Source organism: Leuresthes tenuis, unplaced genomic scaffold (assembly GCF_036924035.1).
Source record: "Leuresthes tenuis unplaced genomic scaffold, fLeuTen1.0.hap1 SCAF_21, whole genome shotgun sequence".
NCBI classification, from domain to species: Eukaryota; Metazoa; Chordata; class Actinopteri; order Atheriniformes; family Atherinopsidae; genus Leuresthes; species Leuresthes tenuis.
In genome coordinates, this window is record NW_027325375.1 from 8970527 (window position 1) to 8984249 (window position 13723).

The 13723-nt window shown below is 39.7% G+C and overlaps 1 protein-coding gene across 1 annotated transcript; it reads left to right on the top strand.

Moving 5' to 3' along the window:
- Positions 1 to 914: 914 nt before the first annotated feature.
- LOC140280264 (uncharacterized) lies at positions 915 to 13723 on the top strand. Its single transcript, XM_072375571.1, has 14 exons — positions 915 to 1054; positions 1175 to 2030; positions 8933 to 8999; positions 9075 to 9188; positions 9615 to 9716; positions 9889 to 10023; positions 11014 to 11229; positions 11370 to 11510; positions 11624 to 11686; positions 11804 to 11861; positions 12041 to 12166; positions 12245 to 12359; positions 12971 to 13122; positions 13245 to 13723. The coding sequence occupies exons 2-14, from the start codon at positions 1509 to 1511 to the stop codon at positions 13369 to 13371; spliced, it is 1938 nt and encodes a 645-aa protein (XP_072231672.1). The 5' UTR covers positions 915 to 1054; positions 1175 to 1508; the 3' UTR covers positions 13372 to 13723.

The window sequence follows — 13723 nt, forward strand, 5'->3', positions numbered from 1 at the left end:
AAAACTATTTAGAATTAGTTTTAAATGGCAAACCAGAATTACTTACCATAGCTCCCTAATTGTATGTTATAGATTACATCAAACAGCTTAAAAGCTGCTGAGTTTAAAACAAACATGTTGCTAGTGACTTTAGCAAATAATCAGTGGGCTTAGAGTTGATGATTACTTTTTTTATTATGTAATCAAATTAATTGATTAAATGAATAAAAATTTTTTTTGCAGATGTTGGGGATTTCCTCATTCTGCAAATCCGTTTTCAAACCAAACATTCGATTTTTTTATTTTTTTTTAACACTATGACTCAAAGACTGATGTTGCTGGAGATTCTTATACACATACCATTAGTTTTCTATACTATTTTAATTTAAATGATTTAGATGTAAGTTTTAAAGTAAGGCCAATAAACAACCCGCATTAAATAACTTTATCGGTGGTATAAGCCTTAAAATGTGACTATAAACCTTTTTTCCGGCACAGTTTCACGTGCTGGTTGCATGTCTTTCTTTTCTTCTGGTACTGGTACACCATAAATATAATTTTTATTAGGTTTTCATCAGTACAAATATTGACTTTATGCAAATAGAGTTATGTTTACATTTTATCTTATCAAATATCACATTCTGTTTTCCCTACAAGCAGGAAATCTCTCATGTTGATCAGACCAGGTTTCTGCGCTGTTCTGGTCTTCTTGTAAAACTGTCTAACTCATGTCAAAATGAACTTGGTCTTCATTTTCATGATGGCACAGAATGTCTTGAAACTGATCCCCATGTAACCACAATCACCCTCTAAATTGAGTTCTTACAGTTCAAATGGCAGCTAAGAGAGATAAAACATTTGAATAATTCTGGCCCCTCCTCCCTATTTGATCTCCTCCCACCCCCTTTATGTCCCAAAATACAGAGGCAAACCTGTTGCACCCAAGCTTAGGAGACATTCATAGCTCAGACAACACACTGAGTGGGGGCAGCAGGGCTAATTGTCCAGCAGTAGGTGCACTCAAAGAGGAATGGGTAAGAAAACGTTTCCCATTTCAGCTGGATTCCTTTGAAAGGTTAGTTTAATCAATTCCTCAACATCCACACAAGAAATTGACCTGCGCATGCAGTCAGTAATCTGTTTTCCAAGATTTCATTGTCTATGAGTTTTCCAACAAGTGTTCTTGCTTTGACAGATGAAAGGAAGGAGTAAGAGAATACACATGTTAAGAGAAGTCCTCCATGCAGCTTGATAGGACTGTAACAAAGTTGTTGCCAAGGAATCTTTCTGCAATCGTGGACATCTTTTTAAAAGGCTCTTGCAACTTTGCTCAAATTGGCATGGAAGACGGCAGGTACCTTTGAAACATTTTTAGAAGGAAGTAGTAGAGAATACAAGATAATTTAGTCAAGGACAGTGGAAAGGGTAAGAGATACAATTTGTAAGGTTTCGTATCAGATCTCCAAACTTGCCATCCCACAGCTCATTTGACTGAAAAACAAAGAGGGTTGACGGTCATCAAAAAAGTCATGGATGAAGCTAAAGAGGGAGCACAGGAGGCAATGGTAAACAAGGCTCTTGTTAATTTTCAGGCAACCTTGCAAGCTGCTGTGAGTGAGGTACATGTGGACGTAAGTGCTTTTAAGCAAAGAATAGAGCAAAGGATCGACGAGCTATGCATTTCCAACAGACCACTGGCTGAGGCGGTAACCCAGCTGCAGGAGGAGAACCTGCAGCTCAGAGCAAAGCTTGAGGCCCTCAGTCGTCTGGTAGAGGGTCTTGCTGGATTAAAGATCGAGAGGAATCCTCCTGAACTCAAGAAGAACGAGAGGGAAGGTATAGAAAATGGCCACACGTATACACAATCCAAGACCCAGGAGGAACAGAAGGGCCGGGTAAACTCTGCAGGATCAGACAACAACCAGTCCACCTCCGCATATTCAGAACCATCAGGGTCAAATGGAGGATCAAGCCTTGCTGCTGCCACTGCTGCCCCCAGCAACACCTCAGCCCCTCACCCATGGAGAGCAAGGAGACATGCAGAGATTAATGTGAGTATTTAATCTGTTTCTAAAACGTACAAAATAATGGAGTCATCAGTGACCACTGCAGATAGCTAGATGAAAATTACAAAATAAATAATTAATGTAAGGGATTGTGGTATCAGATTGTGTTCCTGAGAGGAATGCTGTGGTCGAGACTGACTGAGTTTAATTTGGGCAGCAATGGATAGCCAGGGAAGTACAACAAGTAATGGATGAGCATGTGTCCTTTTTTGTTGATCAAACACCAAAGATGCTGCTGCATTCTGAGGTGTCATTGTGCATGCTGGAAGACCTGTTTGAAGAGCACTGCAGTTGTTGAGGCAAGAGATAACCATGACCTCTACCAAGAGTTGAATGGCGTACCGAGTCTACTACAACCTTATTTTTATGATGTTGTAAATTGCAAAGTAATATGACTAAGAGATAGATGCAACATGACAAGAGAGAGAGAACTGGTCATAAATCATGACACCCAAGTTTATTTCAATCTTCATTCATTTATTTTCCATTGACCAGTAAGTATTTGAGAAGTTTAGATGTAGATGGCAATCCTTTATCCATGTGGATATGTCAGAGAGACAAGTACAAATTTGTGCTGAAACCTTGAGGTCATCCAGTAGAAAAGACAGGTACAATTGAGTATCATCTGCATATTAGTGATATCAGAAGCCATGTGACTGTTTGACCAGGCCAAAGGAGGTGGTGTATACTTTAAAGAAAATAAATTCCAGTCCAGAGCTGAGGTGACCTGGATTATTATTATTTTATTTATCTGTTTATTTTGGTCTGACAATAAAATTAAAACTGTTAAAACTGTTTGCAGTGTATATCACAACAGAGCAACCTGTGGTGGTTTCTTCACAGGAAGTTTCTAACTATTTTCTGAAATGCAATTCTTACCAAGGATATTACAACTCTAATTACAGAAAAGTTGGGACACTGTTTAAAATGCAAATAAAAACAAAATACAATGATTTTAAATTTCATAAAACAGTATTTTGTTGACAATAGAACATAGTTGAAAATTGGACATTTTACTATTTCACTGACGATATTAGCTCATCTTGAATTTAAATAGCAGCAACATGTCTCAAAATAGTTAAGACAGGTCGATGCTTGCCATTGTATCACATCCTACCTTCTTTGAACAACATTTTGTAAACATCTGGGAACTGAGGAGACCGGTTGTTGAACTTTTGGAAAAGGAATGTTGTGTCATTCTTGTCTGATATCGGATTCTAGCTGCTCAACAGTTCTGGTACCTCTTTATCATATTTTGTGTTTCATGAAGCACTAAAACTCTCTGTTGTTGAAAGGTCTGGACTGCAGGCAGCTCAGTCCAGCACCTGGACTCTTCTACTACGAAGCCATGCTGTTGTGATGCAGTATGTGGTTAAACATCATCCTGCTGAAATATCCAATCGCATCCCTAAAAATATGTTTTCTGGGAACTCTGCGTATACTGCTCAGCACTGGTGCCTTTTCGAGATGTGACACTGATGCACTTCCTTATCATCAGAGAGGCAGTCTTTTGAACTGGGGGCAGATAACAAGTCAGTTGGCCCCTCTCCTCTTTAGACTGAGGGACATGTCATTATTGATATCTAATTTCAATATGACCACAGAACAGTTTTCCACTTTGCCTCAGTCCATTTTAAATGATCTTTAGTCCAGAGAAGACAGCAGTGTTTCTGGATCATGTACCCATTTGGCTCCTTTGTATAATAGAGCTTTAACCTGCATTTGTGGATGGCACCGTGAACTGTGTTCTCAGACAATGATTTCTGGAAGTTTTCCTGATTTCACTAACATAATCATGAGTCTTTTTGATGCAGTGCTGCCCGAGGGCCTGAATATCAGGGGCGTACAATATTAATTTTCAGCTGTGTCCCTTGTGCACAGAGATGTCTCCAGATACTCTGAATCTTTTGAATATCACAAATACAGTAGTGTAGATGGTGGAATATTCAGAGTCTATCCAAAGTCTTTGCAATTTTACATTGAGGAATCCCAATCTGAAATTGCTCAACAATTTGTTGACAGTTTATTGCAGATTGCTGAACTTCTGCCCATCTTTACATCTGAGAGAATCTGCCTCTCTAAGGTTCTCTTTTTATGCCCAATTAACCTAATTAGTTTTATCATGTTACTCCATCTGTTTATTTTCAGCACCGCTTACTTTTCCAGCCCTTTGTTGCCAAAATTTTGTAGACATGTTGCGGCCATCAAATTCAAGATGAGCTGAAATTTTCATGAGATAGGCAACAGTTTTACTTTCAACAACTGATATGTTTTCTATTTTCTATTAAGAGTAAAATATTTGTTTCTACAATTTTGAAAATCTTTGCATTCTGTTTTAATTTTCAATTTAAATAGTGTTTCAACTTCTTTTGAAATTGGGATTTCAAAAATGACCCCCTAATTTTTCCTTTTCATTTCAACTATGTATCTGTAGGAAATTAAATAAGCTGATACACTGATATTGAAAGCTATTACTGACTAAAAATCTGTAGTGGCCCTAGCATCCAAAATCTAGTATTAATCAGGCTATCCTGCTTTACAGGATGACTTCATGGCAATAAACTTTGGCAGCTCTGTGTACATCCCAGCTTGGGATAAATACTGTTCAGTGTAGTATGTCCTGACGGGCACACTTGACCACATCTAACCTTCCTCCCAGCGCAGCTTAACTTTACCTTAGCAAATTCACACAAGATTATCCACCCTCAGCAGGCAAAATATGTATGAATGTACTGCTTGAGCCTTCCCAATTTGACAACAGATCATTATAGCATTCAACCACTGTAACCTGGTGAAAGGTTCCTTAACACTAATGGTATCTCTCAGGATTGCATATAAGCCTGATAATGATATGAAAGCCACTTTCTCTCTTTACCCTGAAAGAGAGCAAATGTTCTTATGAACCGAACTGATTTCATGTCAGGGGACGCATCAGTTGAGCTTTGACTTATGGAAGGGGGCCCCAGCTAAAAATTAGAGGGGTCTACTTGTATAATAAATCTTTAACCTCTGACCTCACCATGACGGCACTGCCTTACAGGCTTTGATTCACCTGCCACTGTTTGTATCACATACTGTTCAATCAAAGATTAAATATGAAATTTAAAAAACACACTGCATATATCCATTACATAAAAACCCACCAAATGCAAATTCTTACATTTTTAAAACTCCCTCGACCCGATTCTTAGCACTCTTCTGCTTTTGACCTGCTTTTATAACGGCGGGTCCTCCAAAGGGCACATGTATTTTTGGGTCTCTGATTTGGGAGTGAGCTGGAGCTCCTCTGAACCTCTGCATGCTCTCCACTTATTGCAACAGCACTACAACTTCCTGCCTTATCTTGAATATGCACCATTTGCAGGATGAATAAGGGCAGGGTCTGATGCAGTAAATCCAAGCCTAAAAAAATGAGTAACTACAATCAGAACTATAGGATAAACTTGCACAGTAAACCACTAGATTCCCCCTAAGTGTCGTCACTACACATATTATGTGGCACTGCAAGACGTCACTCACATGCACACTCTAAAGACAGGTATATAAATAAACCGTGTTCCCTAAACACTTAAGAATTTTGCCTCCCAGCCAATCCGAGTCTCAAGTCTCCTAATGGAAAGTTAAATTGCGTCTACTTCGCTGTCAATTAAAACCCTCAGTCTGCACCATGACAGAGGAAACCAGCTGTCCTCTCGAAACATGCACCCTGCCAACATTCCTCTCTGCTGAAGTCACCTGGTCTTTTCTCAACCATCACCCTCTCGACTCTGACATACAACAGATTAAACCCCCGGTACTAAGCTAGTCATCTGATTTGTCAGTTATTTTTTGCCCTGTCATTGACAAGGTAAAATAGTTCTCACTCAACTGCTTTTAATTCTACTCTAAACTATCTTAATCCCTTTTTTTCTAAACGGGTATTGCTTGATAAATGCATTTGAAAAGAAACTGTTCTCTAAATGGTTTCTTTTATTGTCATTTGAAAATGTACTGCTTCTTTTCCAATGTTGCCTTAAGATTTAGTATGACTAATGACCTCTTAAAAAATATCTGACAAGTCAGTACGCAATTTCAGTTTATTAAGTCTTTACAATGCAAATCCAACAGAGCAGAGAAATATATGGCTCCTTAGCTGCTGAATGCTCCACTGTTAACTGCTAACTTTGTGCAGTAACACACAGAGGCTTTATTAGCTTATGCGCCAAAAAAACAGCAACCTACTGAGGTGGGAGTGATAGAAATCCATAAAACAATAAGCTAAAATAAGGTGAAAGGCTTCACAGTTTTCTCTTTATTGTGCATGAAAAGTCTTTAAATTTATAGAGCACAGTCCACACAAAGGGGGGTCACTGCTTCCTAAAGATGACTCTGCTCCTGAGCTGTTTGAAGCAAATCCATTTTAGTCCAGGGTTTTCTCGATCTATGACAGAATGTGAAATAGCTGCACAGGGTCACTGCGCAAAACATTATCATGATAGGGAGTCAAAGATTGTACAGTTACAATATGCTCCTGTCTTTGTTCCCTACACAGCTTAAGTTTCAAATACTTACGTTATACACAACCTTTCCAAAAGAAAAAGTCACACATTAATATTTTGTTGGACCGCCTTAAAGTCAGATTACGGCACGTAATTGCTGTGGCATCCTTTCGATAAACTTCTGCAATGCCACTCCATTAATTTCCATCCAGAGTTGTATTCATTTTTCACCAAGACCCTGTAGTGATGGTGGGAGAGTCAGACCGATGTACAAAGTCTTCTTCAACACATCCCAAAGATTCTCAATGGGGTTAAGGTCTGGACCAAGGTCTGTGGTGGACCAATCCATGTGTGAAAATGATGTCTCATGCTCACTCAACCACTCTTTCACAAGTTGAGCCCGATGAATTCAGGCATTGTCATCTTGGAATTTTATTTTGGGACGGGCAGTGTATATTCTGGTGAGGCTGGGGATGCTTTTCTGTTGTTACTTCCGACATCGCAACTGAAATCACTGTTGAACATGCTTGCATAAAGACTGTCCAGTTGCAAGTATGGCACCTCAACTGAAGCATGAGCATCTCTCTCTCAGTTTGCCATTTTTGACCAATCAGTTGAAGAGTCTGAGCACACTGGGCATTTAAAGAGGGGTGCATCCAAGAGATGGGTGTAAAGTGGAACATTTATGATCAAAGGTGACAGGAGTACTTGGTGTGCCCACATTATTGTCAGTTTTCTTGATTGATGTGTGATCTTTTGCGGTTCAAGTGGCCTTTTAATCAGGCAATAGATACAGGAAAGTGGACAGAAAGAGTGGGGAAGGATAAGCAGCAAAAGGCTCTGGAAGGGTCTGCATGTGCTTTTTAAAATAACACTATTACAATGGTATGTTTTAATTTTGAATTTAGAATAGATTAGCTTAAAAAAAAAAAGAAAGCAACAAATTAATAAATGTCTCATTCTGGGTTTAACCATTAAGATCTGCCATGAGTGGCTGGCAGCAGGGGGTCATTGTCTGAAATCATCTTCTAAAATGGTGGACAGGCCTTTGTTTGTATGTTTGTCTGTATCCAACCAAAGAATGTTTGTATGTTTCCAAGGCAGACTTAAAACTGCTGTGGGGTAAGCATTTACCAGGGGTTGTGGGGATTACCAGGGTCAGACAGTCAGACTGTGATATATACTACAGCAGCTACAAAAGAGCCCACAGATAACTGTGGTGATAATCTCCACCTGATGACGGGTTGACGGACTGACAGCAATAGCTCTATCATGTGGCGTCCAGTCCACGCTGTTTCTCTGGAAAGCAAAAAGACTGAATGGGGTGGGTGAGGTGGCGACCACAGTCCCAAGCCTCAGGCTGATATACTTAGGCGCTGTTTGGACTGCTCAAGCTAACTCCCTGATTTCCAAAGCATCCATTTGGGGCTATATTGGGATGTAAGAAGAGTGCAACGGAAACTCTTGCAAAGGGGCTGATTGCAAAATCTAAAATAGCTCTCAGTGGGATCCTGGGTTTGTTGGCCACAGCTGTCATAAAAAGAGAAGCTTTCAGCTGTTAACAGCTGAAGTTCACACACACACACACACACACACTGAAACAGATTTACCATGAAAAATGATAAAGATCTAAAAGCGACTTTAGCTCCACAGTATGCAGTAGTCTGAACAGCTAAAGAACCATTGATGAGCAAGTCAGAGTGATGCTCCTGAGGAATATGGAGAAATGGCCACAGATACCAGTTTTTATAGTTTTCTAATTCATTCCAGAGGTGGCAAAAGAGTAATTCCACACACAAATATTTATTTAACACGAAAACCTAATTCTGAACTCTAAAGCCCCCTTGTTCCACTTTGAGTTTGCGTTAAAACGCTGACCATCATGTTCAGACGTATTCAGAACAAAGCTCAGAATTTCTCAGAATGACTGCAAACAGATGACAGATGAAATTCTGATATAATTGCAGTTCCTATTTACGATAGCCTCGACCGCTCAAAATTGGTTGTAGAATTAAGTAAAACACCCGAACATTAAACTTGTGGAATGATTCTCCTGAAATGCTTTTGAGTGTAAATACAGAATGAATACAATTTTACAAAATTCTGCATTTTCTATTAATGATTTCTACCGTGTAGTCACTCTGTTATTGAAATAGAACTGCTGAGAAATAACTGGAGGCTCAGTAATTCCGTGACTATCTTGTCTATGATGAGTGTGTATAAATGTCCATTCTGAGCTCATTGCACCCATTTTGTACATCAGTCATTGATCCTCCCCAGTAACTTGATCTGTCATTCTCAGGGGATGAATAACCCTGCAGATCTGTGCATGTCATAGTTTTATTCATGAGAAAACACTGACTTAAATATTCAAATTACATGCTGAGTGTTTTACTTTTTATTGTACAGGGCACTGATGACAAAGGAGATGTCACCCACGAAGTCACAACTGCACAAGAGAATCACAAACAGCAAGGTGGGCAGCAGCTCCTCCAGTTTTATACAATGCACTTAGCAGACCTCACTTAATGCTTGGGTTTTGTTTTAACAGAAAACTCTGATGTAGCCCAAACCGCAGAAGCTCCTCCGCAGTCCCACCGACCCCTGACTGCCATCACCAAACACAATCCAGAGTCCTCTGCCAAGGAAGCCCCCAGCTTGCCTGGTCTGTCCATGTCCTCCTCATCCTTCATTAGTTCACATTTTGGTCTTGGCCAAATGACCGGCATTAGGTTCTAATTTTCCTTCTGGTGTCCAGATCTGATGATAAGCATGATACAATTGTGTACAGCACCTTGAAGACAACGTATGAAATTCTATTCAGATGTGACCATCATGCTAGTGCTCAGTTCCTTTTAGAGATTTGAGACCACATAAATATGACATGACATGTAATATTTCTCCTCTGTTACATAAGTCTTCATTTACTGTTGAACACGTTTGTACAAGCTGCTGTTCGCTCCATATTAACACTGGAGCTTTAAGTTATCTGCGATACTGATTGTTGAGGAGTAATGCGTAAAAAACTGCTGTGGCATTACTGTGGTTGGCTGATTTATGTGGATGAAGGACTACGTTGTTTTCCTTGCAGACCACGAAGAATCGGATCCTCTGACCAAACCACATCTTCCTCTCACTGCAAAAGCAGCAAAAGAATCTCAATTAAAAGCAATGGAATCCACAGCAAAACATGGTGAGCTGACAATCCTTGACTGCTGTGGGACTTAAACGTTTTTTTTTTGTTTTTGGAAAGCCAAAGCCATTTTAAGTGTTAAAATGTTATGTTGGTATTGTCATCCTCGGTGGCGAATCAACACTGACATTACCAGACACCGCAGTCATTTTTTGTTTTGGTATTTTTTCAGATGCTGTTGAAATGTGGCCACATCATCCCGTCACCTCCATGACATCTAAACCCAGTTCAGAGGGCATGCTTTCTGCCAAACCAGCACAGTCTCCAGCGTTGGCACCCAAGGTGGCAGGTGGGGATTCATTGACAAGTCAGTCAGAAGTCTGTTTCTTTTTGTGCACTACAGATTATAGAGAGGAATTAATCCCATAAACTCCTGCTAAAAATGATTGCAATTATTTGGTCTATTGTATGTTGAGATCACTCTGTATGCCTTCTGTTCTCAGTCATAAAATCTTAGGTTTTAACTACTGGCTGGTCCAACAAACATGTTTATACATGTTTATACATACAAAAAAAACCTCAACCATTACAGCTTTTTTGGCCTGGCTTCCCTTGTCTTTGCTACTATTGGACCTGCTTTTACAAGTAGAAAGGACATTTTTAGAAGCTGCATGAAATCAGTTCACCATTAGTTCTTTATTGTACTTATTTACGGAAATGACAACCTGACATATTCATGACGTAATGTGCGATATGATGGACATTTACAGTTGAAATGTACTGATTTACTGATAAAATATGCCAATCACCCTCTATCACAACATAGAGACCACTTTCCAACCAGTGTGAGCCATCCTTTAACAAGTTAGCATTGCAACCCTGCTGGTAACTCTGGACACTTGTAGAACCCCCTCGAATGGATAAAGGGATTAAAAATGAATGGATGGATGGTTTTATGGATGGAGAGATGGAAACAAGCACACTTTATTTATACTAAATTAGTCAATTCTGGTGTCACACTGGCTGAATAGAAAAGTGAACACAACAAATAACCAAATAAATAGTTAAAATAAATAGCATAGTTTAATAACAAAACAAATGAATAAGTAATATAATAATAATAATAAAAAAAGCTCAGCCATCAAGACAAAATCTTGCAAGAACATGATGTCCTAACACAGGTTAGCACCCTATCAAACCTTAACTCTCCAGGACATGAAATTAGCCATTAACAAAGCACATAAAGATGTTCTTTCGCTCGTCCATTACACAGCTTCTTTTTTGTGTGTCACTGCACGTTTCCATTCTCTTTCCACCTTCAGTTTTCTCGTTAACTCTTCTATTTTCACTCGTGCAGGCGCATCTGCAGCAAAGGAACTGAGGTCCCAGCCATGCCAGGAGCAGATAGATCCTGTATCTCAGACTTTGCCCCATCTCCCCCTCACAGCTGCAACCAAAAGCAGCTCTGAGGCTCCTGCTGCACCAAAATCCGGTCAGGCTCTTACTTCAGCAGCCAGTCCTTCAGTACCAGAGTCACCAACGATGAAGCGAAGTGAATATCCATTCAGACGTGGTGCGTGCTGTGATATAAAATTTGAAGTTTTTCAATTTTGTCTTGAATTTGCTTAAATTATTCATTAAAGTTAGAAAATGGTTTAAAATGGTCTTCAATCCCTCAGTTTAAAACATGTGATTAATTTCTCTTTCGTTTAGACATCAGTGAACCCAAGTCCCTCTTCCCTCTCTCAGCCAAACCGAATGCAGAGTCGACATCGTCGGCTGCAGCTCAGTCTCAGAGTCTTCCACCATCAATGGAGCCGATAGTAAAACCTGGGGAATATCCCTTTAAGAGGGGTGAGTCCAACCAAGAATCCCTCATTTTCTATTCTTATAGTGTTGTAATGAACATTTTCAGTCTTTTATTATATGTTTGCCTATCTTTTTTTTTTTTTGTTGCATCGATTCAGCACCAATTCTCAAGACACCAAGTCCCAGTTTAAAGAGAAGTGTGAGCTTTCCTCAGTCTGCAGGTATGATCACACCAACTGATACTTTCTTATCTTTTGTTGTTGTTATTTCTTCTTTAACTGCCTCTCTTTCACGTTGCCCCATTTGTTCACTAAGCTTCTCTAACTGTCTCTCTACAGAAAAGTTACTTCCCTCTAAATCGATTATTACCTCTGGATTCTCACCTAATTTGGACAAGTAAGTTATGGCCATTTGTTTACTTATTCTTAGACAGAAAGTGAACATGAAACCAACATAACAATGACTGTGGGTGGATTTTCTTTTGATGGAGAGTCCAAATGCATTACCGTCTGCCTTCAAAAGATGAAAAAGCTCAGTCTGATGCTTGGCTTCGCTTTTTACTTTTTTCTCCACAGAAGATCGAACAAGCCAGGTGGGCTTGAGTTTAAGCAGGATTTGATGAAATCACAAACGCTTCCCCGCTCCAATGGAGCTCAAGCTAAACGGGCTCTTTTTGAAAGGATGAACTCAGAGCCTGTGAAGTAAGTTTGTTCAAAATCGATTCTTCGTTCCACAGTATGGATTTTGCCATAAAATCTGTCGCATTTCTCCCCAAACAGGCTTAAGGATTCCAAACCTAAACTGAAGCGCTCCCAGAGTTTTGGAGTTTCCAGTGCCAGTGGCATAAAACAGATTCTCCTGGAGTGGTGTCGCTCAAAAACTATTGGCTATCAGGTCAGACTATGGGTTATACATTTCTGCTTTGTCATAAATCTCCTAACTGCTTTGGGGCTTTTGGTCTTATCATCTCACCGCCCTTAGCGGATTGAGCAACCAAGTTTGTTCAAACTTCTCCCTTATTTAAATTTTTTTGTTTGTTTTAAAGACTTTATAGTCCTCTTAAGTGCTTGACTGAAAGGCAACTGCTCCCCTTGCCTTTAGAGTCCAGTTTCCCTGTGGAAAGTTTCAGGCTTATAAGCCTAAAGCTTTCTGTTAGTCGGTCAGAACTGAAGAAACCTTTTAGATAAGAGATCAAACATCTTAAAGAACCAAGAAAATAAGTCCTTCAGTTGACTTCTGCTCACACACTTAGGATTACCATTACCAGAATGACTGATAATGTCCACCAACTAAAAAATAAAAGAGAAAAAATAAAAGCACATTTTTACATCTTTAATACCATCAAGCATCAAACTTGGAACACTAAACTCCCTGTGGCATCTTCCTTAGCATTAATTTTCAATACCCCTCCACAGAGAGGGAAAAGCTGCCAGCTTTGCTTTGAGAAGTAAAGTGGACAGTGAATAAAGGGCTGAAAAGAGGTCTCCTCATCATCTTTTTCTCAGAACATTGACATCCAGAACTTCTCGTCCAGCTGGAGTGATGGGATGTCCTTCTGTGCTCTGGTCCACTCTTTCTTCCCTCTCGAGTTTGATTACAACACACTGAATCCGGCAAACCGCAAACACAACTTAGAGCTGGCCTTCACCACAGCAGAGTAAGCCAGCTGACACTGACCTGGGTGAAACTGACCATTTTAAGTCTGCACTTAAAGCTTATTCATTTCACTGTTTTTTGTGTGTTCTTGTGTATTTCAGTGATGATATCTTTCTGTTTCAGGGAGCAGGCTGATTGTCTGCGTCTGATCGAGGTGGATGACATGTTAGATATGGGGGACAAGCCAGACCCCATGTGTGTGTTTACATATGTCCAGTCCCTCTACAACCACCTGAAGAAGTTTGAATAACTCTTCATCAGAGTAGTCTACGGAGTCTGCACATTGTGAACCACGAAGAAACACACAATTTGCCTTGGAAACAGCAGTTTTTGGTGCTCATTCATGTGTTGATGAGTTTTATACTGTGTGAGTGTGCGTTCACCAATTTCCCCACTTACTTCAGCATTTAAATAGAACTACTGATTATTAAAATACACTTTTTTATGACATGTGTTATGATGTGTGTGGTTGTAATGTTACAAAATAGAGGTTTGATTGTATAATTCTTAAGTCAGTAAAAATGTGATCACGTGTACAAAAAGTGAACGTTGTTCCTGTTGATGAGTCAGTGTCTGTTAACATGAGCCATCATTCAGATACA

Excerpts from the sequence above, each read along its gene's own strand:
- LOC140280264 (XM_072375571.1), top strand. The coding sequence starts at position 1,509 with ATGGATGAAGCTAAAGAGGGAGCACAGGAGGCAATGGTAAACAAGGCT. Across the intron at positions 2,031-8,932 it reads GGAGACATGCAGAGATTAAT|GGCACTGATGACAAAGGAGA; the intron begins GTGAGTATTTAA and ends TTTATTGTACAG. Across the intron at positions 9,000-9,074 it reads AGAGAATCACAAACAGCAAG|AAAACTCTGATGTAGCCCAA; the intron begins GTGGGCAGCAGC and ends TTGTTTTAACAG.